The sequence below is a fragment of the Misgurnus anguillicaudatus genome, chromosome 11, assembly GCF_027580225.2.
Source record: "Misgurnus anguillicaudatus chromosome 11, ASM2758022v2, whole genome shotgun sequence".
NCBI classification, from domain to species: domain Eukaryota; kingdom Metazoa; phylum Chordata; class Actinopteri; order Cypriniformes; family Cobitidae; genus Misgurnus; species Misgurnus anguillicaudatus.
In genome coordinates, this window is record NC_073347.2 from 11828376 (window position 1) to 11843883 (window position 15508).

General features: G+C 37.1%; 1 protein-coding gene across 12 annotated transcripts in view; it reads left to right on the forward strand.

The window, feature by feature from the left end:
* Positions 1-15508, forward strand: part of mark3a (MAP/microtubule affinity-regulating kinase 3a) — a 37530-nt gene continuing 22022 nt past the window's right edge. For 6 of the 12 annotated variants that reach the window (XM_055169801.2, XM_055169803.2, XM_055169802.2 and 3 more), the window contains exons 1-4: positions 1685-1837; positions 6778-6963; positions 7402-7455; positions 14315-14363. In XM_055169801.2, the coding sequence (XP_055025776.1) occupies positions 1733-1837; positions 6778-6963; positions 7402-7455; positions 14315-14363 (394 nt within the window). In that variant the 5' untranslated portion in view covers positions 1685-1732. Of the gene's footprint in view, positions 748-1683; positions 1838-6777; positions 6964-7401; positions 7456-14314; positions 14364-15508 lie in introns of those variants that run through there. The other 6 variants (XM_055169812.2, XM_055169806.2, XM_055169807.2 and 3 more) reach the window with 3 other exon arrangements.

Consider the following 15508-nt stretch of genomic DNA (forward strand, 5'->3'; position numbering starts at 1 on the left):
TCCAAACCTAACTTCGAATCAACAAACCACAGCGGCCTGAGGGATGCGGCGCTCTCCAATGGGCACAGGGCTCCATCTGTTTCCTCACTTCCTCTGTCTCTCTCAGGGCTCTGCTCGAAACTCCTGTGCTGCTGGGCGGCCATCTTGGATCTCACTGTGAACGATAGGCGTCAGACACAGTTGCTCGGCTGGAATGGAACCGTTAACGAGCGCGTTCTCACCGCGTTCCAGACGCCACTGACCGCAGTTTTGTACTCAGCAGTTACCGGTGAATGTATCAAACTGTCCGATTGAAGCACCGTCGGATGAGCAGATTGTCTTTGGGGGGAGTTGCAGCGGAACTGCGGAGGCCCTGTGAAGTGCAATTGTATTCTTTCTTGAGCCGGACATCCGAAATATGAAACAGACAGGCCTGAAAGCATTATGTTTTTAATAGTGCACGAATTATGGTACCTATAGCTAATCGCGTGAGCTATTTAGCAATGTATTAGATGGCTGGACAACGATAAATGCAGAAACAACAACGGAGCATCCGGAACACCTCACCCAAACTTTTTTAGCAAGTTTGTTTCCAGTTTTAGAAAAAAATCAATGGTATTGATTAATCCTTACAATAGTAAAATTTACATTTTACCGTTCGTAAAATCGCGGTTTACATTGTGAATCACCGGGAAGCAGCTCGCTATCAACAACATGTCAACAACAAGAGCACCGCTGCCCACCGTCAACGAAAAGAAAGCTGAGAACGTGAGTACCCCGTGTTCTTTCTTTATTGTTGGGTAAATATTCGGTGCTGACCGATTCGGACCGGGTTCCATACTGCTGGTTTATCGGTCACGACTCACGAGAGTGATATCTTGATCTAGTCACGTCTCAACACCAAGCTAACTGTAGTTTAGGACATCATAGGTGGGCTACCGATACCAAACCTGCAGGGCAGGTGTCGAATTGACTTTCGCTGTATAGATCATTCAGCTCATTTGTAAACAAAATGTGAGGCGATGTCGCATCTTGTTGTGCTGATTTTGTGCTTTAAGTGGATTAGCAGCATTGTGTCAGTCTTTAGACAGATGGGGCACCAGGCTGGAGTGACGCATGGGGTCCAATGCATCAGAGATTTGGCTCCGTATCTGCTTTTTGAGTGCAACATATGCCTGTTTGGACACAGTCCGGTACACACTGACCGAGCGTGGGCTTGAATGTTTAATGCACGGATGGGATGCAGATATTGCGCATTGGCGTCAGTCTGCGTCCTATAGGTTACTGCTCATACGTCAGCAGTGAAGCTAATGCAGGTTTCCCCAAAGGTACCTGTGGCGTAATATTTCAGTCGTTGGTAGGACACGTCTATCTATCTGTCTGTAGGTCTAAAACAATCTGTGCCCGCAAAACAATTTCATATAGGAGGTTACAGGAATATCTAGATGCTTCTATGTCCAGAAAGGGTGATGTGGTTATCTGGGTGGAATATTTATTATGTGCATATTTTGCATGAACCTCAATTTAATGCAATTGTATTGCTTAATTTTTTTCATAATGAAAATCATGTCAAATGAGGTATCAATTACTGGCCATTCAGCCCCACCCGCCCCAAAATTCGCTCTTTCCTACACACACACACACACACACACACACACACACACACACACACACACACACACACTGGGTGTCAAACAGATTTCAGCAGTAATGCAGTTGGTCAGTATCGGGGTTGGTGGATGGGTGAGTATTGATGAGTTCTCACAGAAAAGACCGGACTGTTTGGTTCAATGCCATTCAGCTTGCCAACACAAAAATGAGAGGATCACAATCTAACATGAGGCATCGTGCAAGTATGGTAGGTGACCTCAAATCAAAATCACTTTCTTGTGTATCAATACATTTCTGTGGTTTTGTTTTATTTACACCCGTTTGTAGTAGCCTGAGAGGGTGGTTCGCATTGTTTTGATTTTTTTTTTCAGGTCTTTTATGCAGAGCTTTGCGGATAACATTGAGTTTGTCGGGCATTGGGGACAATATGCAGGGGGTGTTGTGTAGCGCAGTGTCAGCATGTAGCTTTTATGTACAGGATGTTAGTACTGTACCATATGAGGCTCACCCACTTTTTAAATCTTACCTTGTTGCACTGATTTATTCTTGAATGTCTTTTTTGTAGCCTAGTGTTTGTTACCCATCAGACGTGCTCACACAAGGTTACAGGAGACCTTGAGAAATGTTGGTCTCAAGTTGATCATCAGCATTTGATTGGTTCAGATGCAAAACCCTCCAAGGTGTTTTCTTGTGAACATTTTTTATCAGGCTCTTACGTTTAGGTTCAGTAATTTTACTTGATGGCTTTGGCAATAAAAAGGTTATTAGTCATTAATTGAAATGCCTTATTTTCACAACTACTCAGTTCATTGGTATTTAGTGCTGCCTCACGATTAGTCGCGACTAATCATTTGCAGAATAAAAGTTTTTGTTTACATAATATGTGTAGATTATAAATATAAATATTTATATATAAAAATATATTTTTTTCTTAAAATTATATGTATGTGTGTGTGTGTGTATATATATATATATATATATATATATATATATATATATATATATATATATATATATATATATATATATATATATATATATATATATATATATATATATATATATATATATATATATATATATATATATATATATATGAAGAGTTTGGTTCCAAAACGCAATAAATCCATTTTGACAAATTTCGGTAAAAACGTGTTTTCTATACCAACAAAGTGACAAGATGAAAACCAGTATTTTCTGTTACAAACTTTCACATAGCATCTTTAGGTTATAAAAACATAAAAAATTCAAATCCATAACTTGATTTTCAAAGATTTATTATAAAAACTTAATTCTTTTTTCCACAAAATGCAATAAATCCATGACAGTTTTTTATTTCAAAATGCTATAAATCTATTAAATCAATGTATAAATGTGCATTCATCTTTACCATGTTATATTTATTTAGTTGACTAGTGGTATACAATGATTAAAAAATAAACATTAATGGCATTAACCAAAACACTTACTTTGTTATATTAAGAACACAATGTTTTAGCATGAGAAGCTTGATGCTGTCTGGAGAACAAGCAACCGAGTGCCTCTCGCGGAAATTATTAGCTGTTGATGGCTTACGTTTCTTTCCCGTCACAGAAAACCATCACAGGTTTGGCAATGCTATTAAAGTATTATTTTGTTTTGTTTGTTGATCACGAAGTACAAAGTAGATGAGGAAAACTAGGACTCCGTGTACTCAGCGCGCCGCCATGTTTGTTTACATTGCGTGAATGATCCGCTGTAATATCAGAAATGGATTTATTGCATTCTGTAAAAAAGGAGCAGTGGCGTTTGTCGCATTTTGGGAAAAAAGGGAGAAAAGATGACAGAATATCACGGCGGGTATTGGATTTTGCGTAAAATTAATTATTTACTTTTAACTACTGACCTGATATAATACTGATTTTGGCAGTAACTCATTTTTTTCAAAAATGGCGTTTATTGCGTTTTGGAACCAAACTCTTCATATATATATATATACATAACACAGCACACACATATATTATGTTAAAACAAACTTTTATTCTGCAAACGATTAGTCGCGACTAATCGTGAGGCAGCACTATTGGTATTTAACACATTTGACAATTTCACAGCAAAAAATTACATTTTTATTTATTTATTTTTTACTATTATGGGGCACAGATCAGATTTGACCCAAGAAAACATGTAACTGAGCATAAAAAAATTTGATTCCGCATAGATTCCGATATTCTCAGATGCGTTTGAGCTAGGGGTGGGCGATAAACCGGTAGACATAATTAACCGGTAGAAATTTGTTAACCGGTAGAGATTTTGGACTATCGTTTCTATCGAGGTTACGCGCCCACGTCACGCTCCTGTCACGAAAACGTAACGTTTGTACATGTATTTAAGCACTGCAGTTTTAAAACAAGTTATTATAAGCCATTGAAACGCAGACAACAGATCTGTATGCGTGCGTTCTTTCTGTGTGTCAGGAGCGGACAAGTCGTGCAACCGCTGCTCTCTTTCTGTCTGTGAGGAGCGCGCAAGTCACGCGACCGCTGCTAATTTTTCCGCTTTATTGGCCTTAAATACACATATGCGTCAAAATTCCATCCTCATAAACAAGACCAGTTAGGTCTTAAGAGAAAGTAAACAGCTAAAAGAGAAAGTGCTTGTGTAACAGTGTATTGGATCCGGAGTTCGGTCTTAAAGGGGAAGTTACCTAATTTGCTCCAGTCTGTCACTCGTGTTAATCAAACAGCATTGAGAGAAAATCTCTCACTGCTCCTGATTAAATCACTTTTCTACCTTAAATAAAAATATATATAGGCCTATACATACATGCATAATTATTTATTATCATTCTTATATCATTGACTGTTTATCTTCAGAGAGCTTGAGTTTTGTTTGTTTTTATCTTCTTTCTACGCTTGTATATGTTTTTTGTGAGAATTATGAACATTTCTATGGTATTAAAGATTTAAACCTTATTAAAACATTAAAAACTCTACCGTGATACATATTGTTATCATGATATGAAAATTAATCCTACCGTGATAGAAGATTTTGGTCATATCGCCCACCCCTAGTTTGAGCCATGTGGAAATAAATCGGATTTGGATCGGATACATGCATTCGAGAACATTTGGTCAGTATCATTATCTCATTTTTGACAGAGAAGGCATTTAGCTGCTTTTGCATCTGAGCTCTTCATATTATCTGAAAGCAGTGCTTTAAGTGGGCCGGAACGCGCCGGTACTCAGTACCGCCACTTCTAAAAATAGCTCTTGAGCGTACCACCACCTCTCCCTGAGCCCAGAACGTGTTTTTAGCGTACCGGAACGCTCATTTGCACATCTGTTTAAATCAGAGGTTTTAATCCGTTGGCTGCGCTGCCGCTTTTCAGACCGCTCTTCACAATGTACACTTCCTAATTCGTCCCACCGAGAGCAGAGACTACATTACCCATACACCCTTGAGTTTACAAGTTAAAAGCGCATGCGTCGCCTTTGCTGTCACTCAGTCAGCCTCAACGTGGTGTGTGAGAGGTGTGACTCACCATACCCGTCAAGTATCCCGTTTTGGCCGGGAAAGTCCCGTATTTTACCCTTCTTTCCTGCCGTCCTCCCGTATTAGTATTTTCCCTTAAATCTCCTGTATTTTATCCTCCGTAATTTCGCACGCAAAGGTTGTGATCTATAAAAAGATCCTAAAGATCCACTGATTCCGCTAATCCACTTCGTGTTTTCCCGCCCGCTCCGCAGCATCTCTGTGTGCACTCTCTGCCTGGACGACAGTTTCTGAAGTTCGTTGCATTAACAGGTAGATTTATTACATTATATCAGCTGTTAAACCGCAGAATTACTCATTTGGAAGTTTGTGTATGTATTTGTAAAATGTAAAAGTGCTAACAACTTAGCAAGCAAACAACAACAAGATATCCACATTCTTACTATTATCGCTTGTCTAATGGATTTAATGTTCCCGATCAGATCTAAGTTAATATAAACACTAAATTTGCTGTTGTTGGCACACTTTGTAGGAAAAAAATACAAAAAACACAAATGCCTTCACAAAATAAAGACAGAGAACGGAAAGGGAGGCTGCTTCTAAAGGCAGTTCAACATTGCAAACATGGATTCAAAGATCCATCAAGCCAGCAGGTAAATCATATTGAATATTTTTTTGTCACACTTTAATTCTTGTTATTATATTTCCCATTATAATCACTTGTCTAAGTTGATGCTAGTAATATAACACATCATATTTATAATACTTTATTAAACCATACTAATAGTACCACCCCCCTTAGTGCCCTTTTTGGTTTGGGACACTGCCCAATGAAATTTCAATGAATTTGAACGTTGGCACAGTAGTTTTACCACCCGCAAAATGGAAAACAATGGGAAAAAATAAAGTGACGACTTTCTAGTTTTAAATTGCCAGTATTTTGTTATTCTTGAACCCATAGACATGGTCTTGGTGTCATTTTAAAGTTTTTGTTTTAAGCTCTTTCTATCTGAACAACTAGTTTTAGCATTTGACCATGCTGAAAATTTACTTATATATCTACCTTTTGCACATTTTATGTATGTCAATAGCTATTTCTAGCTCAAGCAAATCCACAAACTTATATAAGGATTTATTATTTTTTACAAGGTCGTCTGTTGACTGCTGAATATAAAACCCCTTCAATATAGAAGTCCAGTCAGCAAAAAAAAGAAAAATAGAGTACCGGCACTTTTTTTGGGCCACTTAAAGCACTGTCTGAAAGAGGGTATTTTGCATGTCTTTGTATGAATTCAGGCTAGGTTTTGTTTACTTAATTGTTTGGAGAATGTGAAATGGCAATTACTAATCAGCTGAGTTGACATGTGGTGTCATTTTGAATGTGACAATGGCATAGAGTTGTTGGGGAGTTTAGGCAGATGACTCTGCTATTGGACCTTTTTAATATGGGACGGATGGAGTCAATATCACTGATTTCTGCACTGACTAGGTCATTTGTGCTTGTTGTCATTTATCTATTTATTTTATATGACCGTTTGGAAATTGCACCCTTCCTTGAGGGTAAAATGTTGTCTGTGGAACTTTCCATGCATAGCTGTGACTGCTTTGAAGTTTTTCCAACACACATTTGTATTTTATTTTTGTTATTGTCCATAAAATTGTTTGCGATTAGTTTTATTCTGTGCTCATTAATTTTGTCTTCTGAATCCACAGCACACAACAAATGGCCGGGCTGAGGTGACCTCTCGGTCTGTGCGGTCGAGTGGTCGAAATAGGAATTCTGGATCGGGGTTGGATGATGTACACCCTCTTGTTGGGAATTACCGACTTCTAAAAACCATAGGGAAGGGCAATTTCGCCAAGGTCAAACTGGCTCGGCACATCCTCACAGGAAGCGAGGTGGGGTGTCAAGAGTCATAAGTGTGTTTCCTGACATACAGTGGGGTTTTCCAGAGACAGATGCATGTAGTTATTCTGCCTTTGTTGTTGCTTTTTTGGACAACATTGTTGTAAATTATAAAGGATTTCAATTATTATGTAAAACAGTTAAAGGGATAGTTCACCCAAAAATGAAAGTTATGTCATAATTTTGTCACTCTCATGTTGTTACAAACCTGTATGAATTTCTTAGTCCTTATGAACACGAATGAAGATACTTTGAAAAATATTTGTAACTAAACCAATCAAGAGCCCCATTCACTTCTATGGTAGGAAAAATATTTCTATGGAACTGAATGGGGCTCATGAATGGTTTGTAAAACAAGGCAACATAGATGTTACCTTGAGATATCAAATATATGATTAGTATTTTGACTTCTTTCCATTTCTCCTTTTCAGGTGGCAATTAAAATGATTGATAAAACCCAACTGAATCCAACAAGCCTTCAAAAGGTGAGTTTTACATTTAATATTTATATAATGATAAGTGGGTGTGTTTGTGCTGAACATCTTTTAAACTTAAATGGTTGAAGGTGCTCTAAGCGAATTCACGTGTTTTAGACCATCACATTTTTTTTGTTACATACAGCAAACATCTCCTCACTATCTGCTTGCTGCCTGTCCGCTGATCAAACTGTAAAAAAACGTGATCTCTGTAGACAGCCTATAGGCTCCACAAACTGCAATAAAAACAAAGTGGCCAAACCTACAAACAGAAACGATAACAAAGTGTTCCAGCCAATAAACGACAAGAAGGATTTGGGGGTGGGGGTTAGGCGCGTTCATGAAAGCACGGAAGGGAGGGGGAGCAGTTAGCTACGCTCTGTTTGTTTGAAAACAGTTCAAACATCAACAAAAAGTGACGTGACACAGATTCGCTTAGAGCAGTGGTTCTCAAACTTTTTTAGCGTTTACCCCAAAGAAAATGTATAACAAATTTGTTCTAGAACTTATTATTTTAATTAAACAAAACATATTAAATTATACAAAGTAGTGCTGTTGGTTAGTGGCCTTATTTTTTTTATGTTTAATAATCCAGAATTCATGATAAATTAATGTATTTTATAAAATGTCATAAAACTGGGGCCCCCCTGGCACCATCTCGTGGCCCCCAGTTTGAGAACCACTGGCTTAGAGCGCCTTTAAGTAGGGATTACTGTACTGATATATGAATGGCTTTTTGTATGATTGTCAGCTTCACTCCTTAATGCCAGTTAATACCAATAAGATAATGTGTATTTATTACTTGGAGCTGTGTAGCTTGTAGATCTGCAATTGAGTCATCTTTAAAGGCCTTTTTCATCAAGAAATTAACATTTTGTCATTTACTTGTCGTGGTGTCATTCTTACCCAGTGTTATTTTCTTTTTTAAAAGAGAAAATGCAATCCTAGGGTCTGTTATGCATAAGTATAAAAAATCTTCTGAAGCCGTATGATGGCTTGTTAAGGTTTGGTCATGTGACAAATGAGAACCAATAGTATTCGGCATTAACAACAACATCCACTTTTATTGTGTGGTTGATAAAGACATCCTGTCTGCTCTCCTTTTGCATTTTACAGAAGAAAGAAGATAATATCATGTTGCATAAAGACATTATTTTGGGGGTGAACTGTAAATGTTGCAGTCATCAAACTGAATGCTTATTGCTAAATGCAATACTGATTTCCTGTGATATCCAAAGCATTTATCTGAGGTTTGTGTAGTGGAAGTTGAGGATCCTTTCAACTTCATCATGAAGAGTCTATTGAACAGACAGAGTTAGCAGTAACCTTCATACTCTGAGCGCAAATACGATAGTACCAGCTGTGCTGTAATATTCAGCCCACCTACTGCAGACAGCATCACCGCTCTGTCCGATTTTCACTGAGAACAGGCTGTAACACCTGCGCATTTACTGCCTTGTTTTAGAAACGGTTTATTTCTAACAGCGTACAAAAATGTGTGGGAATTTGGAGCAATGCAAAGCTGTAATTTGATGGAAATTGAGAACCTGTTCTTATTCAGAAATGGTTTTTGGGATTGTTTTAGGACTGCAACAACTTATTGATAAAATCAATAGTAATCCATTGACAACAAATTTCATTATCGATTAGTTGGTCTGTGACATTACATGCTACTGCACCACTGCTGGACGGGGCGGACACACCATCATATACTGTACAGCGTGAGCTGTGTGCTTCTAATTAAAGTCAGGCACTTTTTCCTTATAAAACATAAGCTGCACGTTTATCAGGCGCTGCTTCTTACCATGCGACTAGCTTGTTTAAAAGCAAGGCAGCGTTGCCTAGTCAGCAGCATTGCAAGTATTTCTTTATACAGCGTGAGCTGCGTGTTTATCAGGTGCTTCTTTTCACGGCGCGACCAGCTTGTTTAAAAGCAAGACAGCGTTGCCAGGTCCGCGGCCTTTCTGTTGAGTTCTGAATTGGATTCTGAATTCAGATTTTTTTTTGCTGGTTAGAGATTGAAGGATTTGATTCATGAGTTGTTGGTATTTGGGCTGTGAATTGTCATTGGGGGATGCTTTCGGACAAATTTTGAATTGCCATTAGGCTTGTTTTGTTATGCGGATCTGGCAACCCTGACAAGACAACGACGAAAACAAAAGCGCTTAATAAAGGTTTAATTTCGTCCTTTAATATACGCGATTTTGTATTTGTTTAATTGTTGTTAGGGTTTCATAAAAATAGTATTGAACTTGATTATCTGTTTTAAAGTAAGGTAGAAATTTTTGTTTTTATTACTGTAACAACACATGCATATCACTTTCATATCATATGGCTTATTTTGTTAATTCTCATCAAGGTCTGAGTTTATTCATTTGTGGCAAAATTTCTTCACAGCACATCCCTAAAAACTCACTTTTTGTTTGTTTATATTTTGACATTTAAAGATGTTTTACAATTTGAAAGCTGCACAAACCTTTTTTTTTATTTAAGACTTAAAATATCAAAAAGATTATAGTTGTAAAACTCTGTAGTAGTGTGTAGCTTATATACTTTTAGAAGTACATTTCTGCACATGAATACTAGGGGTGTAACGATTCATTGATATGGGTCGATACACCGATTTTATTTCTAATGATCCGATGCATCTATAATTCACGTAAAATATCAATATGAGGTAACTTTATTTTGCCACTCTCCACGTCCTCATTTCTTCACGTAACTACGCATTTTCCCCAAAGTGCACGTTTTTGCTTATTTTGTCTGCTAGTGTCAGCAAATGAATGCGATGCAGCAGCAAAGCAGTAGTAGCAGTGAAAACATAGTGAAAGAGGCAGAAGAGGAGCGTGTGTTTAGCACTGCAGATGATATTGTCCATTTTTTTCAATAAAAATCTCTTAAGAGACCATTGCGGTGCTTGTTTGACTGTTATATCCGAAATTGTATGACAGATCAAATGCTTAAGTTTAATAGCTGTTTTTTATATTAATTTATTTTTACATTTAATTTAAATAAAAAAATCTTCTAAAACTACCTCAGTGATTGTCACTATTGCACATTTTGGCACAAAATACTGAAAAACTGTGACTGTTGCTTATATATATTGGTTGCATTTATAAATAAAAAAATGTAACCGCTTAATTAGACGCGTAATATAAAAATATCAATTAATTAATCGAATAATTGCATCGAAGAAGTGTTTGATGTATCTGCAAATAATAAGGGTGCTCCGATAAATGCAGTTATACACTAATAATACGTGGCCGGTAACTATTCTTAATTGCACAGTCGATATTATTCACAGCTATTTCATGTACTACGGCTTTTGATCAGTAAGTCCTTATTGATCTGAAATCACTGTTAGTTTGAGTCGTTTATAACATGTATTTGAAAAAGCAACACTTGTTAAATATAATTATTAAACATATTCTTTATTATCATGAAAGTACCTGAAAAGGTTTGAAGAATAGCAATATAAATATATCCTTAAGCCATTTCCTGGAGCTGTGTGTCATAGCTGCGTGTGTATGGTTCTTCGTCTGCAGCGCATATTGAGTTTCTGCATGAGAGCGCCCTCTGGCTTTTGGATGTAGCGGATTTTCACCATAGTTCATTGAAATGCATAGCAAGCATCATCGGGCGATCGATCAGAGCATCCCTAGCAAATATTGTATCACTGGCGGAGAAAATCGATATTGTGTCACATCGTAATGGACTGTACGATTTACACCCCTAATAAATACCCTAATTTAGTGCCTTATTTAGCTATAAAGAGTGAAAATTATAATTGAGTAAATATGTGTTTTTATCCAATTAGCTAATAAATCGAAAAATATTCGCTCGATTATGAAAATAATCAGTCATTAATCTGTCTATTAATCTGTCAGGATAAAGCGGATATTTTCTAGCGGAAAGTTGTTTATCTACTACTAAATGGTGTGATATACATAACACATTTTATCATGACTTCAATTATGTTTTATTGGACTAGTGAAATTTTTACAGTTGTTAGGGTTACAAAAAATTAGAAATACAAAAGTAATTGACGTGTGTGTTATATTTATATATATATGTTGCAATCACTTATAGTTTGCAATATAATGCATGTATAACAATTTACGTAAATAATATCTTATCAAGCATAATGCCTTAAATAATTAAAATAAAATACTTACACTGAAATAATTGTATATACGCAACAAATTACAGCAAGAGCAAAATTCAAGGCAGTATTGGTTAGGACACTGTGTTATGTTGAACAGTTTGTAGCTCTCCATCAGTCTTCACAACAGCCCAGTAAGGAGAGAAGGAGGATATGAAAGGGGACAGATGGACATTTAGGTGGGCCGACAGTGAAGTGACAGAATGGATGGACCTCAAAATGGTTTGGGGTGTAAGATAAAGACTAGAAACAACTTGACACAAAAAGACTGATGACAGTAAGAATGAGAGGATTAAACTGCACTGTACATGCGATATAATAAGTGAGGGACAGACAGATAAACATAAAATAAAAGGCTGCAGAGAGGGAGAAAGATGGTGGGCTCGACATGAAAAGGATTCAAATGATAATGCTAATCAGCAGTCGCTCTCTGATACACAATCTGAAGCAGTGGCTCTAATTTTAGCCGAGAGCTGCCCACCGCAGTAGCCATTAGTTTTTCCACATAGACATCGATTGCGATTTGGTGTATATATTCTCTCTCTCTCTCTCTGTGGCCTGCTGGCAGCTCGCTGGTCCTCAGCCAAACACACATGGCTTTGACTCTTAAACAACACTAACCGAACCAAGCATCCTTCTCTTTTGATCTTTTTCTCTATTGAGCATTATTTTAATAAGTGTGCACTTCTTTTGTAGGTTCTATTTCTTATGTCTGTTTGTCTGTCTGTGTATGAACATCTTTGCGTGTTGTGTAATTGCCTGTGGGGGCGTGCAAGCTCCGCACTAGGTCTGGACCCTCAAATGAAGTGAGATGTTCTGCTGTGTGCTGCCGTTTTTTAGTCATCACAGAGGCGTTAGGATGGTGCACCAATGGGAGGGGGGTGTGAGAGACAAGTGAGAAAAGAGAATCTCAAGAAAAAGATATTCGAGTTTATATAGTGGGGTTCAGAAACCACATTGATGCACACAAATAATGTCAGTTTTTACTGGTTAAGTTATGAAGTAGTATGAATAAATATTTAAGGATGTGATCTGTCTAGGTCATTGATCAAATGGAATCAAATTTGTGACATTGACATTAACTTATTTGTACAAAATATCACTTAGACATGGATTTTTTTTTGGATTGGATTTCATATAAGCTGGACTGAAAAGTTGTATTGTAAATTGAAATTGTGGACACTAGTTAAAGCAAAAATGAACCCCAATGAAGGTCTTAAATCTTCACATTGCATCCTACAGTTTAATATTATCTATTAAAGAGACAGTTGGAAAACAATGAAAGATTTACTCACCCTGAATTCATCCGTACATCCATTTACACATTTTACTTATTTTAGAAAGTGTCCTAGCTCTTCTAAAAGCTTTGTAACAGTTAGAATAGGGTCTACTTCCTTCAAGTCCAAATAAATGTGCATCCATCCTTTACAAAAGTAATCCAAACAGCTCCAGGAGGATAAAAAAAGGCATTCTGAGGGTAATCCATGTGATTTTGCAAGAAAAATATTGATTTTTAAAACTTTGCAAACAAAATGACTAGGGCTGTCATGATTATGGAATTTGGCTGGCGGTTAGTTGTCTAATAAATTGTGGCGATTAATTACCTGTTTAATGTAATTCTTATATTTTTTTCTTTATGAAAAAATTTTCACACGTTGTGATTATTTAAAATAAATATTTTGCAAGGTTTACCTGGCAGTAAATATTAATACACATAACACATATTTAAAAGTCATCTGATACTGTCTCATTTATACAGGCTTCTCACAGCACTTTGCAGTTCGGGCGGCCCACCTAAGCTGGGAAACCCTACCCCCTTAACTAGGTCGTTCAAAAAAAAAACATTTCGCTGCTCAAAAGCGAACGTGCATGCGTGCCACACGGCCAAAATGAGATAAAGACGTGGTCCGTCATGTCTGGAGGATAGGCAGTTGATAAAAAATGTGTCCGTGAGAACTGTAAGTGGGCTTACCTGTTATAGTATTAGTCTATAGTTCTTGCAAATTTAAAGTAAGTGAGCTGGTGATTTTGAACCCAGCTTTTGGGTAAAATGAACCTAGCATTTTTTATTGTAGGGATTACTTTGTGGATGATATCTTAGTCAAAGCATTGTCTGAGAATTAAATCTTTAACAAAATAGTATTTGTCATCTTTTTGCTTTTGAACCTTTCCATTTAGAAATTGCTAAAGGTCAAATAGGGCAGAAGACCCACATTGAGTTTGTATCTTAATGTGCAGATTTGGTCTCATGCTAACAGTTTAAAACAATGTATTGCCCTCTAATAGCCCAAAAATCACAGTGTACATATCACAGTGTACATATCACAGTGGGGTATGGTGGAGTGAGAATTAGATGGGGTTTATGTTGTACCAAAAACATTTCCCTATGGTCTGAAATCGCACCGTGTCTCACGCCCTCTCAAAAGCTACATTTGTGAGAACAGAACAGGGACACAGTCTGCTTGCTATAGTGCTATTAAAGATTCATGACTCTTTCATTTCATTGAGAGGGGAGTATTCGGCCCCCTTTTAAAGATCAATAATAAATAACACAATGACGTTTCCAAAGAGAAGGAAGCACTCAGTTGCAAATACAGTGACTCAGTCTGGCTGTGTTCAGCTTCCTGTAATACAGATAGTGAAAAGCTGTCATGCACCAGTACATCTTGACATGTTTATTACATTTGATTATTTTCTCTCCAACAGCTTTCCAGAGAAGTAACAATCATGAAGAATTTAAACCACCCAAATATTGGTAAGTTAATGTGTTTATATGTATCTACATACAAGTGAAGAGTTCAGATCCAAAAGCCTCTAAACGCCACCTCCATCAAAAATGATATTAGTTGAATATATCAAATATTTTCACGTCAAACCCACCCTGAGAAATACAGTTTTTTTTTTAGGCAGAATCCAATTAACAAGATATCATACCAGACACACTTAGCGAGTTTTGCATCTGAACTCTTCAACTGTTACCACTTCTCCTAACAGGTTATACGTACTGGTTTATGATGTGTCTCTCAGTTTAATTGTTTCTCTCACATTTTGTAGTCAGTTCCTGTTTGCAAACAGCGTAATGATCAGTGGAGCCAGACACGTCGTCATGTCTTAACACAGGGGCTTTATGTATCACCCACCTATATTTAGCCTCTGTTGGAGGTTCAGTCCGAGACATTGAGAGATCCTTGTGGTGACAGCGGTTTTAGAAAATGTGGAAAAAGTTGAACTCGTACAGCTTAGTCTTTATAACAATTATTTACAAAGCCACAGGAAATAAAGCTCATGAGAGCGAGGTGGGTTTATGTGGCAGAATTTCTTTAGCCTCATAAACCATACTGTGGTAGGACAATTTTACTCAAATATCATGGTATTATGGTGTTTTGCACTATTCTGTGTACTTCAAAATTGTGACATTTTCTGTGAAATCCAGGGCAGAGTCTTTAAATCTAATGATGAGATTAGGAGCATCAAAATTGATTTCACTCATTTATTTCAATCTTTGACGTGCCTTACTCAGTCAATACTAAAGATCGCAAGATTATATTTTTACACAATGTTCTGTACATTATGTAGGATCATTTAATGTAGAAAATCTTTATCTGAAGTGTCACAAAAAATCAAGCCATTAAAGGTGACATAGAATAAAAACTGTATATAAAGGAACACGCCCACATTTTGGGAATTTAGCTTATTTACTGTATCCCCCAGAGTTAGACAAGTCCATAAATACCTTTCTCATCTTCAAGCGTGCTGTGGCTCTGTCTGGCGCGGCCCCTGCTAGCTTAGCTTAGCACAAAGACTGGAAGTGAATGGCTCCGGCTGGCAAACTGCTCACAATGAGTGACAAGATAATGCAAAAAATTTCTTGTTTGTTGTGATTTGTATGGTCACACCGTG